Below are 16,063 nucleotides of genomic sequence, written 5' to 3' on the forward strand. Positions count from 1 at the left end.
GCAAGGTTTAAAATATTGATATCAAAGAAAATAATTAAGATCTTAATTTTTGGAAATTTCAATGAAAATATTGATTTCGATGGATATTTCTAAAAAAAATTATAAAAACAACAAATTCAAAAAATAAATTTAAGTTAGTAAATAAACATTTTATAATTTTTAAATAAGTTAATATGTCTATTATTTATATTATATTTGTATTTGTGGTATTTTTATTTTGTGTTTTGTGGATTTTTCTATCTTCATGTTGATGTCGAATTCACTTAAACTTGGAAATATCAATTGAAATTGACATTTTGATGAATATTTAATAATATGGTTGTGGGGACTGCATGTTTCAATGCATTCAAAGAGACCTTGGCTACAACCCTAAGCAATGTTATATATATATATTGTTTTTTTATTTTTTATTTATATATAGTTTTTAAATTCTTATAAAAAAAATGAATTGTTTTCAAATAAAGGAAAATGAACCAACTTATTTATAAATATAACAAAATTTTATTATCGTAATAAACATCTATCAATTTCAATGATAGATGTCTATTACGGTTTATCATTAATAGACTGACATTTTTTTATACATGAAAATATTTCCAACAGTTATATCATTTAAAACAATCATTCTAAAAAGTTTTTTTTTTAATTTTTAATTTTTAATTTAAAACTTACTTTTTCTACATCAAAGAAATGGAATTTATTGAATTAGACATGCATTTAGTCTCATTTTTAATATTTTGCAACCATAAAATTTATAAAAATAAATAATGTTGGTTTTAAGTCGACATTACTCAAGGTGAATGACTCAAGTAACAATTAAAATTACAGATCAAAATTTGGATAACATTTGAAGAACAGAAATAATTGTATTATTGCAAATTGTTCGTTATACATTTTAATATATGTTATATATTTTTTTATATTATTTGATTAAATTATTTTTAAACTATGAAGTAAGGGGAAAAAAAGATGCAAGATACGAACAAGTTTTTGTTTTTGTTTTTTATTTTCTAAAAATCTAGAAACATAAATAGTTACTATTTATGGTTCAAATTCTTATAAAGTAAGAAACATGAAATAGAAAGGTTATGTGTAACATACTTTTTGAAAGAATGCAACCCAAGGGGATGTTGTCTAGGACTATACTAAATGGAAGCTACTCCCTAATGAATTATTATTTTTTTAATGTTGAAGCTCTCATTGAAGTTTTTTAGTACTACAAAATAAATTCAACGTGGTCCATAGAAATCTATGTTTGCATTAAATAATACAGGCGAAAAATATTTTTAATAAAAAGGATGCTTGAAGGATATAATATAATATGAAAAATAAAATTTTAAAAAACGCTACCTAAATTTATACTAAAAAAGACTATGATAATGAAACAAACTTATCTGTCGAAAAAAATATTTTAAATGATAAAATTGCTGAAAATATTTACAAATAATAGTAAAACATCACAGTCTATATACAAACCCTTCAAAAAATTGTTATTTATTTATTCAAATTTTCATTTAGTTAGTTCAGGTTATTCGAGTTATTTATTTAAATTTTTCGTTTTAAAAAAAAGTAAAATGTTAATATACAATTTCTTTTATAATTATTTCCATATATTGAATTAATATTAACAACTCAGTTTCGATTTATGTTATAAAAATTTTCTTTCTAAAGTACTAAAAAAATGTTGATGGAGTTGTCGGAGAATAAATTTTAAAAAATGAAATAAAATAAAATAAAAATAAAATATGTAAATATAATTTTATCATAAGTAAAAATAAATATATATTTTAGGGATTGTTTGGGATCCAACATGAGACGAGTTGATATGATATTTGATGCCATCACATCGCTTGATGCCATCTCATTGCTTGGGAGCCCAATATGATTGCTCCCATTTAATTTATCCAATCATGATGACTTGAAAAGAGTGTTTGGCAAACATTCTATCTCTCGTGTAGTCTTCCATCATCTCTCTCAACCGACTCTTCACTCATCTTTCATTTGTCACCACACGTGTACTCTTCCCTCACCTCTCACATGACCTTCACTCTTCCCCTCGGATTTGTCCTATTTGAAGCTTTCTCCGTCTAATTTTCATCTCCGTTCATCAATGCATGTTACTTTTCTATTCGTATACTTTCAGATCTATCAATTTATGTCGATTATTTTTTTTTTAAAGTCTATTGATTTTCAGATTTGACCCTTTCCAAACTTTTCAATCCCCCTTTCTTCCTCACCACTTCAGTAAAACCCCAACCAAACCCCTTACCGCTTCGATGGTCCAACGTTCATCCATAACTTGATCCACTTGTCGTTTTTGTTTTCTGATGTTGTTCTGGTTGTAGATTGTCGAATACACGGTAGGGGCTGGTTTAAGTCATTGGAGCTCGGTGGGAGAGAATACTGTCTAAATCATATTTGTTTTCTGAACCCTAATTGGTCGATGATGAGTACGATTGATACATGGTTATTTCTGAAAAATTGGATAGTTAATTTTCTATTCTGACTTTCCATTTCATTCCATGTTTGATTATTCATTTTTTTTAAAAAAAAAATTTGACAAAAAGGTTCCCTGTCTTGTTTTACTTCCATTCTATGTTGCATTTCAATGCCAACATTTGATTAATTGATTTTGGTTCATTCTACTTACTCATATCTTGTTCCATTTTCCGATTTTTGTTTGCTCGATGAGCTCTATTTGTTTGATTAATTGGTTCTGTTTCATCCTAAATCGAATTCCATGTTCCATTTTTCATATGTCTTCCCCCCTCCTTGGATCCACCCCTCGTTTTGTATTCCTTGCCCCGCCGTCGCCCTAGCTGAAGGATGTTACACCCACATGGAAGTTTCATTGAAATATCAAATGAATACAAAACCAAAAATGAATCAAAGCTTATATTACATCAAACAACTAGGAGCCTGAGCGGCCGGCGAGCGAGTGGTTAGTGGCCAATAGCGCCCTAGTTGATGGCATTCCTCTCCGCGGCTGGCACTCGAGGAACCACGGGGCCTTTTCGAGGGCATGGAATGTCGAATTTTTCGGTCAGGATCTCGACAGTAATGTCTCTCTTAGATTCTCCGGTCGAAATACGGGAAAACTCCATTCAATTCTCGATGGAAACGGAGTTTTGCGAATTCTCCCCGGAACTGGAAGATCATTTCGAGATCTTCGACTGAGTGAACTTTATTCCTTTGATTAATTCGTTTTGTTTCATTCTAATTCTATTATCATCTTCCAAATTTCACCTTTATTACTTGTTGTTGAGTGAAATTCATAGGTTTGATTAATTGGGTCTCTTTCTTTCTAATTCTAGTCATGTTCTATTTTTTAATTGTATTGATTGTTTGCAGGTGAAATTCATTTCTTGAGTTCATTAATTGTGTCTCATTTTACTTCCAATGTCATGTCCAATTTTCCATATCGATTGTCTTAGGCATAAATTTGGTTGTTGCCTGTTTTAAACATCTTCTATTGTTATTTATTTTCTTTATTTAATGGTCCTTTCACTTTTATTAAATGCGTTTATTTCCTACCTGATCTACTTGCTTTAATGGCCCTTTTCTCAGTGACACCTACTAGTAGGTTTGTCGAAACGAGCAATGATACAAGAGGAAGAAAATGCAAGAGAACTCCTTTCAAATATGAAATGCTTGAAATTGTACAAATAGCGATGGACGTCCAAGAAACTCAAATGGAGAAACTTGTCCAGTGGAAAAAAGAGAAATATGACTTAGAGTTTGGGAGGCGATAAAAAGTCATTGGACAGATCAACCAAGTTGAGGGTCTGGATGAGGATGATCAGTTGGCCTTTATAAATCTTTTTGTTAATAATATTCAGAGAATAAACAGTTTTCTATAAACGGTTTTCTACCTATTCCCTCGCTGTTAAGAAGAAGGTATTGCATGCGCATGTTGGACAAGACTAACTGACTCTAACTTATGTTCTATAGGTTTGCAAGTTGCTTTTACTTTTTTTTTGTAATTGGACCTAGCTATTTGTTGGCCAATATCATATATATATTTTTTATGCTCCATACAAATAGGCCATGGAATGTGGCCCATAGATAAAAAGCATAGTTTTGTAAGAATGATGTATAATGTGTTGGGAATGTCATAAAACTTGTAGTTTGTATTTACTAAACATATTCTATTTTTGTAATAAAAGTATTATTGAGACTTCATTCAATAAAAGTGTTATTGAAATGCATTCTGTTATAAAATCCAATAAATAAACTCACGGCTATAGTATGAATACTTTAACTTTATGTAGAGACATAAAAGAGAATCAAGTTTTAATATATAGCCAAAAAGGTCTATAAGTACATGGATGAGATTGGGTATCTCATCTTCAGGACACTGTGGATGTGGCCCACTTTGTATATTGATACAAACGATGTGATCCCGAAATCGTTCATATGGAGACATGCAAGTGGGGACATCCTATGCAAAAGATGTTTGCATAAGACGGGACCACGAAATAGTCACTTTTCTTTATAAAAATCGTTTATGGTTAAAACTGACTATTTTAAATTGATGACCTAAGGTAATTTGATCTTTATTCTAAGCTAACTATGAACTCCTATTTATTTGGAATTATCCTTTAATCTGCATAGGTGAGAGTGATTCAACATCATCGCTCAATAAGCCTCCTATTTTGAGGATAAAACCGGATAGATAGTTGGGGACATAGTCTTGCAAGATGAAATTCACTCTTACCCATTTTAGGGTTAGCAAATAGGTTGTTAAGTACTTATTTTTGGTCTTAAACAAAGAGGCCCCTGCTTTCTCATGATAGAGAGGGATATAGTTTATTAGTTGGACTATAAACCAATTGTTCAATAGAGGATCAGTGGGGACTTAAGAACCGATGTATTTATAGGGGTAAAACAATATTTTTGACCTAGCTATAAATACGAACAACCTGTGAAGGATTGACTAACTGATTATGGTTAAATCAAGTGGACAGAAATATATCTATAGTGAGGAGAGTGCAACTATTGAGCTATAGTGGTATGTCTCGGTAGTTAATGAAAATTGATTAATTCGGTTTAAAGAGTTTAGCCAATTAATCTCAAATCGTTGGAGCTCATGATCTGTAGGTTCATAAGGTTCCTCTACTAGCTCGTAAAAGATTAAACCTTGGAATTAAAATATTGAGAAAATTTGAAATGTTCAAATTCAAATTTTAGGGTTTGGATAATTATATTCGATATAATTAATGTTTAAATTTATTGAAATTAAACGGATTTGGAGAGTTCAATATATTTAAATAATGATTTAAATATTGATTACATAAATAGAGATTCATGTTTGAATTAAGTGTTTTTTCAATTTAATATTTGATATTAAATTATTATTATTTAATTAGTTAAATGTGTTTAATTAATTAAATCAATTTCATTTTTCAAAAGAAATTTATTTTTCAGAAAATTTGGAATTAAAATTATATTTAATTTAATTTTTTTAATTTAAAAGTTAAATTAAATGAAATTAAATTTGAAAAATTAGTTTTTAATCCTTAAGTGGATTTTTTCTAATTTTATCACCTAGACCACTTTTTTAATACTTTTTGAAGTGTCAAGTGGCCAATTAATCAGTCTATGCATGATTAATATGAATATATATTTCTGATTTGATCAAAATTAAGAGCATGCAATTGAATTTTGAGAAAGAAAATCCTGCTGAAAATTTTCTCTCAAACCCTCTTCAAAGTCCAAACCTCTCCCAATTCCTTTTCAATTCAGAGTTCTACCACTCAATTCAAGACTGAGAATAGTAGAGAAGACACTCTTGGTGGTCTACTAAAGAGATTAAAGGCCAATTTCATGGAGCTTGCAAGGATTAAGTGGCAATCTACAAAGGTATTCAAGTCGAAACCCTATTATTTGTAAAACAATGTTCTTAGCATGCTTGTTACTCAAATTAATTATAATTAGAGTGCTTAATGATTCTGTTAGCTTCCATATTTTGCATGTTTACTCTATCACAATGTCCATGTATATGGTCATCATATTATACATATCTTTTGAGGTGGTTTGATTTTATTTTTATCTCCATTTTATTCAGAAATGCATCCAAATAATTAGGTCGAAGTTAATAATTCAATTAAATGAAAATTGTAAAATCTATTAGCTTTGTCTAAAAAGTAGGTTTGGAATGAATGATTCAAAATTGAACTCTATACCATATTTCAAGATTAAAAAGAAAAAAAAATTGCAATACATATTTAATTCAAACTATGATGGGTATGATTATTGAATAGAAATGTCTTTTTTTTTTTTAAAAAAAAAAAAATTAGTGTTTATTCAAGTAGATTATTTTATAGTAAAAAGACTGCACCGGATACTCTGATATATGAACTCTACACACCCAAACACAGACATATGAACTCCAACAAAACAACTTTACCCGTCCAAACACAGACATATCAGTTAAGACAAAATAACTCTGCACTCCCAAACACAGACATATGAACTCCACAGACATCCGAATTCCCCAGACATATGAATTTTAAACATTCTATCAACTCAACGCCCCAAACACCCCTAGAAGTAATAATAAGTTCGGATTTGTTTAGGTTATTTCAGGCGAACTCGTGAACTAACCCAACCCATAAAATTTTCTTTTATTTGAACCCAACCTAACTCAAAACGTACAACTTGGGTTCGGTTAATTGGATTTTCTGAACACCTCTAATTGCAACCCATGATAATGAGTACATTAGGCAAATTTATGGTTTTGAGTTGGAAACCAAAAATCACTCAACTGAAAACAAGAGACCACTAAAGGTTGAAACACCTATTAGACATTCTTAAACTTAAGGAACCTATTAGACACAATATTGAGAGTTTAAATACCTATTAGATATTTTTAAAATCTAGTGATGTATTAAACACAATTAAAAATTTAAAGATATATTATACATTTTTAAAAGTTTAAAGACTCAATAAATATAAATTTCAAAATTTAGAGACTAAATGTTTAAATTAACGTTTTTTAAGAAAATATAGGAAACAATTTACACCAAACTTTTAGGCTTGTATCAATTTAAATAATGAATTAATAGCTAAATTTAAACCTTGTGTATTAATTTACACTTCATTCCATTATGTTTGGATAAACATCGTGTAAAACTTATAATTTTATCAATTAAACCTCTGTTAAAGAAGACTTTAGGAGCAAATATTATCCATGTATAAATTATAATCGTCCATTTTATTAATATAGATATTTAAAGAAATTTATCTAAATATAGATATTTAAAGAAATTTATCTATGTGTAAGAATGGAATGTTTTCAAATATAATTTTAATAAATGATATAAATTAATTCAATTATAATAATTTAGAAGCGTAAGTAAAATAATTACATGTCATATTTTACACGATATTTTTCGAAATAAATAATTAGATGTCATATTTCACAGATATTTTTTGAATTAAATCTAATTAAGGGTGTTAATGGACACACTTACACAATTTAATACAACTCTCAAGATATAAAAGATAAATTGAACCTGTGTGGGCAAAATGGTAAATTTAAGGAGAGTTTAGGCTTCTTCTTCCAGCAGGCTAGTTTCAGACAATTGTGTAAAATTTGGTGTATAGAACGCAAAGCAAATCCCAAATCTGAAGCAAAATCAACAAAATGTTGTCCTGATCTAATCCAATTCCATTCCGGAGGCTGAATTTTCTTGCGATTGATTCATGACATTGGCATCTTCATAGTCTCCGATCCACACCAATTCTCGAATCATCACAAGCGGCAGCCATGGGAGTACCTTCAGCTTCCTCCATTGACGGAGGTGGAGGTCACCGAGATGCCGAATCTCTCTTCCGAACAAAACCCATTTCTGAAATTCGGAAGGTTGAATCCTCCACCCGTGCTCAGATCCAATCCAAGCAAGAGGAGCTACGGCAACTTGTCGGTAACCGTTACCGAGATCTGATCGACTCCGCCGACTCCATCGTTCTTATGAAATCCACTTCCCATTCAATTTCATCTAATCTCTCTTCCATTCACCTTTCTATCCGTTCCCTTTCATCTTCTGATTCCCTCACGCATCTTCCTTCTAATAATCATGTTCGTGTTACCCTTTACGCCATCGCTTGTCGGGTTAAGTATCTTGTTGATACCCCTGAGAATATTTGGGGTTGTCTTGATGAGTCCATGTTTCTCGAAGCTGCTGTTCGTCACCTTCGAGCGAAGCATGTGCAACAAGCTTTGACGACCCACAATGCCGATTCCGACCGTAAGTTCCTCTCTAATTTTCCTCTGCTTCAGCACCATTGGCAGATAGTGGAGAGCTTCAAATCTCAGATTTCGCAGCGTAGCCGTGAGAGATTGCTTGATCGTGGACTTGGGGTTGGAGCTTATGCGGATGCTTTGGCTGCTGTCGCGGTTATTGATGAGCTTGAGCCGAAGCAAGTACTCAGTTTGTTTCTTGATACGAGGAAGTCTTGGATTTCTCAAAAATTAGGTATGTGCGGGAGCAATGCAGCTTGCTCTATTGTTGTATCCGTGTTCTGCGAGGTTTTGGCTATAATTCAGGTTAGTATAGGACAGGTCGGTGAGTTGTTTTTGCAAGTTTTGAATGATATGCCATTGTTTTACAAAGTTATATTAAGTTCTCCACCTGCGTCACAATTGTTTGGTGGAATTCCCAACCCGGATGAAGAAGTTAGGCTCTGGAAGTTATTTAGGGATACGTTAGAGTCAGTCATGGTCATGCTTGAGAAAGATTACATTGCTAGCACTTGTTCGAGTTGGCTAAGAGAATGTGGAAGAGAGATCGTTAGCCAGATCAATGGAAGGTTTTTGATCGATGCCATTGGAACTGGCCAGGATCTTGCTTCTGCTGAGAAATTAATAAGAGAGACAATGGAAAGTAAGGAAGTCTTGGAAGGAAGTTTAGATTGGTTAAAAAGTGTTTTTGGATCTGAAATTGAGTTGCCGTGGAGTAGAATGAGGGAACTTGTTTTGGAAGATGACTCAGACCTCTGGGATGACATATTTGAAGATGCATTTGCTCGCAGGATGCAAACTATTATTGATTCAAGATTCATGGAAATGATTAAAGTAGTTAATATTGCAGAATCGGTTCATCTAACTGAGGACGTTTTATATAATAATGGGTACTTGAATAGACCCTCTACAGGGGGTGGTGTTTGGTTTATAGAGTTTAATGCTAAGAAAACTTGTCCAACTGTGGGAGCAAAAGCATCTGTAGAAGAGAGTGATCTTAATACTTGTATCAATGCTTATTTTGGTCCAGAAGTCAGTCGTATCAGAGATGCATTTGAAAACTGTTGTCAGAGTGTGCTTCAGGATCTTCTAAGTTTCATAGAATCTCCAAAGGCATCAATAAGGTTAAAAGACCTGGCACCTTATCTACAGAATAAGTGCTATGAAAGCATGTCAACCATATTAATAGAACTGGAAAAAGAGATTGATAATCTATATAGTAACATGGAAAATAGTAGGACTGCTAGTCAGCCTGTTAGTCTTGCTCCGCTTGTTGAGAGATCAATTTTCATTGGTCGTCTCCTGTTTGCATTTCAAAATCACTTGAAGCACATTAGTGTCATCCTTGGTTCACCAAAATTTTGGGTAAATGACACACCATCCTCTGTTTTTGATAAGCATTCTTCATTACTGCGACAGTCCAAAGGTGTTCCTGATTCTGCTCTGTATGTTAATTCTCCTGGAAGACAGATGTCTACAGACTCTAGAAGACAAACGTCACTAGCCACAGCTGCTTTGCTTGGAACTAAAGAAAGTGCAAGCCCAAAACTAGAAGAACTGAATAGGGTTACTCATGATCTTTCTGTAAGGTCTCATAGCTTGTGGATGTTATGGTTATGTAATGAGCTTTCTGCAATTCTCTCTAGAGATCTTTCTCAAGATGATGCCCTACTTTCAGCAACTCCCTTGAGGGTAAGTGATATTTGCTTTATATTACTTTATTATTATTATTATTATTTGATTTCTTTGTCAAAGCCTTGCCTAGTACATGTGCATTGAGACCTGCAATGTCCATTTTCCTCACAAGCTCACAGTCAAAATACACTTGTAGTAAGACCCATCTATATGATTTTTCATTTTAACTACGAAATTGATAAAAAATTGAGCTAGGTAAAATATTTTCCATATTTCACATTGAAACTTCAATCATATTCATCTTTATTAGTGTTGATTTCTTTTCGTGAGACTAGCTTAATTGGTTTTTGTCTTTCTGATAGGCTTTTATGTTTTTCTTGATTATTCATAATTACTGCCTGATTGTTGTTGGTAAGAGACCTGCAATGGTGGTAGCATACCCTTGGATGCAATGTAGGCATCGGTAATTTAGGACAATTTTTTTCCACCTACTTAGATTATAAAATCTTTAATGCGAGTTTAAATACTAAATATTGCATGTCGATACTTATGATCCAGTTTCATTGTTGATGAATGAAAAAGGTTGAGGGAATCCTGGGCATGAAATGAAACCACATGGAGGCTAAGGTTGCAAAATGTGGGAGTAAACTTGGAAGTTTAGTTTTCTCATTTAGCGAAAAATGTAGTTGAAACAAGTTAAAGGGAAGAGTGGTGGTTTCAAGTGCTTGATCTTATTCCTAAACTAGGTTTAGTTTCTTTTTGTGGTCCCTTGCTTTTATGGGTATCAACACCCTGAGGGCTGGCTCAAGATCCCGAGGAAAAGACTTCATGTACCATGTCTCCTCAACTTCACTCCAATTGCAAAAGGAGTGGGAAGATCCAAACCACCATTTCATCCATTTCTTTTTTGCATTTGTTTAAAAACAGAAAATGAGAAAAAAATCCACATTATTATTATTATTATTATAGGAAATGTATGGAGCATATGCCTGTTTTTTTCCTTCTCTCTCTCTCTCTCACAAAAAAGGCCATATGCTCTTTTAAATCAAAGTGTCTGAGGACATGACCTAATTGACTCTAAACCCTAAACCTAACTTGACATTGTTTTTGAAATCATATTATTTTCTAGTTTTGCATAGTATTCTGATGCATAGCTTAGGTGTTTCCTACCAGTTTACTAGTTTTCTTATCAAAGTATTGCAGCATTTTTTGTTTTCCTTTAGTTCTATTTTGCTGATTTTGTTGTTTATAGTTTACGCATATATGGTAATAGATTTTTATTTTTTATTTTTTATTTATTTTATTTTATTTTGGTAATCGGCAGGGCTGGGAAGAGACAATAATCAAGCAAGAACAATCTGTGGAAGGTCAATCAGATATGAAAATTGCTCTTCCATCAATGCCTTCCCTTTATATAATTTCCTTTCTGTTCCGTGCATGTGAAGAAATTCACAGGATTGGGGGTCATGTTCTAGAGAAGATAATTATTCGAAAATTTGCAACAACCCTACTGGAGAAGGTAATTGCTCTTCCATCAATGCCTTCTCTTTATATAATTTCCTTTCTTTTCCGTGCATGTGAAGAAATTCACAGAATTGGGGGTCATGTTCTAGAGAAGATAATTATTCGAAAATTTGCAACAACCCTACTGGGAAGGTATTTTGTTTGATTAGAAATTATAATTTCTGTTGTTCTAAAAAAACGTGAAATTTCGTTTTAAATAAATCTTCATTTAGATAAATGAAATAACAAAAAAGAGAAGTGAGCAGCACTGCATTCATCCTCCCAAGATCCTTCTGCATCCTTGAAGGTTGTCCTATTTAACTGTAACTAGATGTTCCAAACATTAGCAAAAAATGCTGCCTGTTCAGGCTTGCTTCTATTTTTAAGGGGAATTTTAAATTACCTTCCCATTCTTGTTCTGACAACTTTGATTGGAGCCATACGGACACAAAGAATCTTGAAGAATCTTCCCAAAACTGTTGTATCCCGTACCTCGAGGTTCTGAAATCACATATGATATCTGGACGAAATTCATCATGCTATTAATCCTCCTCAAGGAACCATCCCTAAAGACTTCTGCTTGCAATAATCTTATGCCACAATTTGTGAATAAAGAGAAAATCTTAATTAGTCCAAGCATTTATTTGTTAATTTTGTTATCATTTTATTTATTTGAAGTGCATGAAAACTCATATCTTCCTTCCACATATGCTGTATTTACAATTTCATAAAAGTTTATTAATGTTCAATTTGGTATTAGAATATCAGTGAGAATGTTGCTGTCCTTGTATCTATTTCTTGATGAAAGTGGTTGCAGGAGAGAATGAATAAATGAGTAAAAATTGAAAAATATAGAACAAGCAAGTATATATATTATTTCAGCTTGTATATTATGGTTTCTTGCAGGTTATAGGTATCTATGGGCACTTCATTTCATCTATGGAAGTTGGCGGGCCGCAAGTGTCAGAAAAAGGTGTATTGCAGGTTCTGTTGGATATAAGGTTCACTGCTGATATTTTATGTGGGGCTCATTCTAATATGAGTGAAGAGTTGTCCAAAAACCCAAGGGCAAAGTATGCCCTCAGAAGGAAGCAGGATATGAGTGAGGAAAAATCAGTTGTTAGAGACCGTGTGAATGCGTTAACAGATCGTCTTTCAAAAAGGCTTGATCCTATTGACTGGCAAACGTAAGCTTAGTTTTTATTCCTTGCTGTAGTTGTTGGAGGCTTTCCTATAAAAAAAAGTAGTTGTTGGAAGCTTTCTACTGATGAAAAATTATCGTTTTGAGTTGATTGAGTTGTTGAAAGCAGAGTAGCTGTAAGGAGGTTATGACGTACTAGCCCGTCTTTAGGAAAATAGTAATAATTAGTCTGCAAATGGTAGTTGTTTATATTTTCATTATTTGATTGCTTAAAAGAGTGGAATATTCTGACTTTTCTGAATAGGTTTGGCCATCTTGCTGGTAAAGGAAAGTTATGTATTTGTGTTCCACAAATTATTTAAACTGGACTTGTAGTATAAGCTGAAAGAACTTTTGGGGATCCAAAAATTTAGCGTGTTTTTTTCCCCCTAAAAGAGAGGTTGATACTCTCAGTGACAGCTGTAAGCTCTTCATCTTCTTGTTCAGAGAGTTTATCTTTTTAAGTCCATGACATTTGATTACAAAACTGGTGTTCAGGACAGGATTTTTGGAATTTAAAATATCAAACAACCCTAGTAAGCCATTGAGGTAATAGAGGACCGACAACCAGGCATTATACCGATATAAAGTCCTGTTGCTTCCTTTTCCACAGGGATAATATGTTATTTTTCATCAATCTTGACAAATAGAAAATTTGTTTCCAAGGGCTTCTGCTTGAGCTGTGAGTGCAATTTCATGAATATTAGTCACCATGTTATGCCATGTGGAGTTATCCTAGAGGGAATCTTTGAATCCATTTAAGTAGAAACCAAATAAGAATAAAAGAGAATAAGATGTGTGGCAAGTACAAATTTCATTCTCATGTATGGGTGGGTTTATTCTTTCTAAGATATATGCTCATTGGCCATATCTGTTTAGGTGATGTTTTTTTCCGTGTGCTGTTGTTTTGCTTTACCGCTAATGGATGGATATACGAGTGATATCTCTAGCAACTACTTGGGATAAGATGAATAACAGTTCCTGCACTTTGTTTTAGGTATGAGCCATATCTCTGGGAAAATGAAAGACAGACATATCTTCGACATGCTGTCCTTTTTGGATTCTTTGTGCAGCTCAATAGAATGTATACAGACACTGTTCAGAAATTGCCAAGCAATTCGGAGTCCAATATCATGAGATGCATGACTGTTCCTCGTTTTAAATATCTTCCCATCAGGTAATTCTTCTTGGCCCTCTTTTCAAAAGTTCTACGATTACACATCCAGCTGAATAATTGTTGCAAATCTGTTGGGGCATGATTATAATTTTTTGAATTTGTCTGTGACAAATATGTTTTGCCTCGTACTAATGGAGAACGTATTAAATGTGTTCTCAGGAGCCACATTCATTATTATTATTCTTCTTTTGATAAGAAACGGGCTTTTCATTATCAAAAAAGAAGGGGAGATGTGATATCCCCACGGTCCAAAGGGCTACAAAAAGATGTCCAACTGGTGGCAATTTGGGATAAACTATAATTACAAAATAATTTAGAAGTTGATCAACTAGAAGCAAAAAGGATTACGAAATCCCAAAATATTTATTATTGAATGTGTTAGTTTAGATACTCAACGTATCTCTGTGTTCTTTCCTAGTTGTACAAATACCTGGCTTACATGATAAAAGAAGGCTAATAATTGACTTAGCCTGCTGAAGTTTCTCCCTTCTGTTTTTTTTTCTCTTTCAAAACTCTGGTTACAAACATAATGCTGATTTGCTGGTTATCATATAGAATGAATTTGGTGTAATGTGCTTCTTGTTTATCCAGTGCTCCAGTCTTGTCATCAAAAGGAGGAATGAAGGCGACTGTTCCAACACCTTCGGGTGATATCTCCTCGAGAAACTCCTGGAAAGCTTTTACGAATGGGGAGCTTCCTCAAAAAATAGATTTAAATGATAACTCCAGTTTTGGGGTAGCAGCACCGTTGTTTAAATCTTTCATGCAGGTAATACGGTTTATCACTTTTCTGATAGGTGTCGAATGTTTTTCTAGCTAACCAATGTTCCAATTATTACACTGATATTTTAGGGAAGTTTTAAGTTTTCTCAAACTTATTGAACATGCTTTGGGGCCCTATTACACCAGAACAGTGTTGATATTGACTGCTTAGATCAATATACAGAAGTATATTGTTCATATTTTTCATGACTTCCAACTTATTGAAGGTTTCATGGTTATCATCTGTCTTTTCCAATTTTTATCCCCCGGCAGTGATGAATTGAGAAAAAGTTCTATACATAGTTTTTGTATTCTCGCTATCGACCTGTTTATTTCACATATAATAAAATCAGAATTATATCTGGAATACCAAAGTTTCTAACTGTTCTTATTTGGCTTCCAGGTTGGAAGCAGATTTGGAGAGAGCACTCTAAAACTTGGGTCCATGTTGACTGATGGCCAAGTTGGCATATTTAAAGATAGATCAGCAGCTGCAATGTCTACATTTGGTGATATTCTACCCGCACAAGCTGCAGGTCTTCTCTCTTCCTTCACTGCTTCCAGATCAGATTCTTGACGTTCTTCTAAATGCATACATAATTTTGATCAATATCGGGTTATAATGACCACTAAAAAGCAACGAAACATTCAAACATTCATGGGCATTAAAGAAGATACGTAGCAGTCCCAAGTTTTGATGGTAACTCCAGAATCTAGATGAGGTATTAGTACTCTAGAGCCTATAGACAAGCTTTTTTCCTGTGTTACGAAACCAAACTGCGATCAACCACCAACAGAGGCAAATTGAAGGCAGAAGTATACTACGGAATACGTCTATTGGCCAGTGAGAGGCAAATTACAGGTGACAAGTCTCCAGCTAGATCTTCCAAATTATATTTTTCTGAGTGTTCTCTTACAAATAAGTGTACCATATGTAATGTGGATAAGATTGATGGATCCTTTCTGAACAAATATTGCCAAAGATCAATTATATGTGGGATAAAAGAATAATGTCTATAGGAGGGGAATACTTTGAAATATGTATGTACATGCAAAATTTTCACAAAGGCAAAGGCCAGGCTTTAACGTTTAGATTGGAAGGCGAAGAACATTGTTGGAGTGTGGATTCTTATTTGTTTGGATTCGTGCCATATGTATAGGTAAAGGTAAACAATCTACTCTTTTCTTTTCTCCATTTCTTCTAGAGAAAGTATATGTATATGTTGTTTATGTTTAGCCAACTTTGATTTGTTGTTTTGAAGTTAATGGTCCATTCAAAAGGTCTGATAGGGCATCCGTTCTCTATTACTATTTTCATACTCTATTTATTGTTTGTCACGTCAACATATTTTTAAAAGTAGGGTTGTATCAATGTCATTATTATGAAGTTCACTTATATTTATGAAGATAAATTTATAGTATGAATAGATGGACTACGATACTCCCGTAATACTAGAAATTTACTCTATTTAAAGTCATTCAACCTATAGCAGTTTGGGAGTCACACAAACACTATCTGCCATCCTCCTTTCCTCCTCTTGTTTAGACGAATTATATGATT

General features: G+C 33.0%; 1 protein-coding gene across 1 annotated transcript; it reads left to right on the forward strand.

The window, feature by feature from the left end:
* Positions 1-7,419: 7,419 nt before the first annotated feature.
* Positions 7,420-15,743, forward strand: LOC120079648 (Vps51/Vps67 family (components of vesicular transport) protein). The gene is made up of 6 exons (XM_039033918.2): positions 7,420-9,937; positions 11,205-11,399; positions 12,290-12,570; positions 13,561-13,740; positions 14,332-14,509; positions 14,906-15,743. Exons 1-6 carry the CDS (start codon positions 7,772-7,774, stop codon positions 15,077-15,079), a joined length of 3,174 nt encoding a protein of 1,057 aa, XP_038889846.2. The 5' UTR covers positions 7,420-7,771; the 3' UTR covers positions 15,080-15,743.
* The last annotated feature ends 320 nt before the right edge of the window (positions 15,744-16,063 follow it).

This window comes from Benincasa hispida, chromosome 6 (genome assembly GCF_027475165.1).
Source record: "Benincasa hispida cultivar pf3 chromosome 6, pf3_genome.v1.1, whole genome shotgun sequence".
Lineage (NCBI taxonomy): Eukaryota > Viridiplantae > Streptophyta > Magnoliopsida > Cucurbitales > Cucurbitaceae > Benincasa > Benincasa hispida.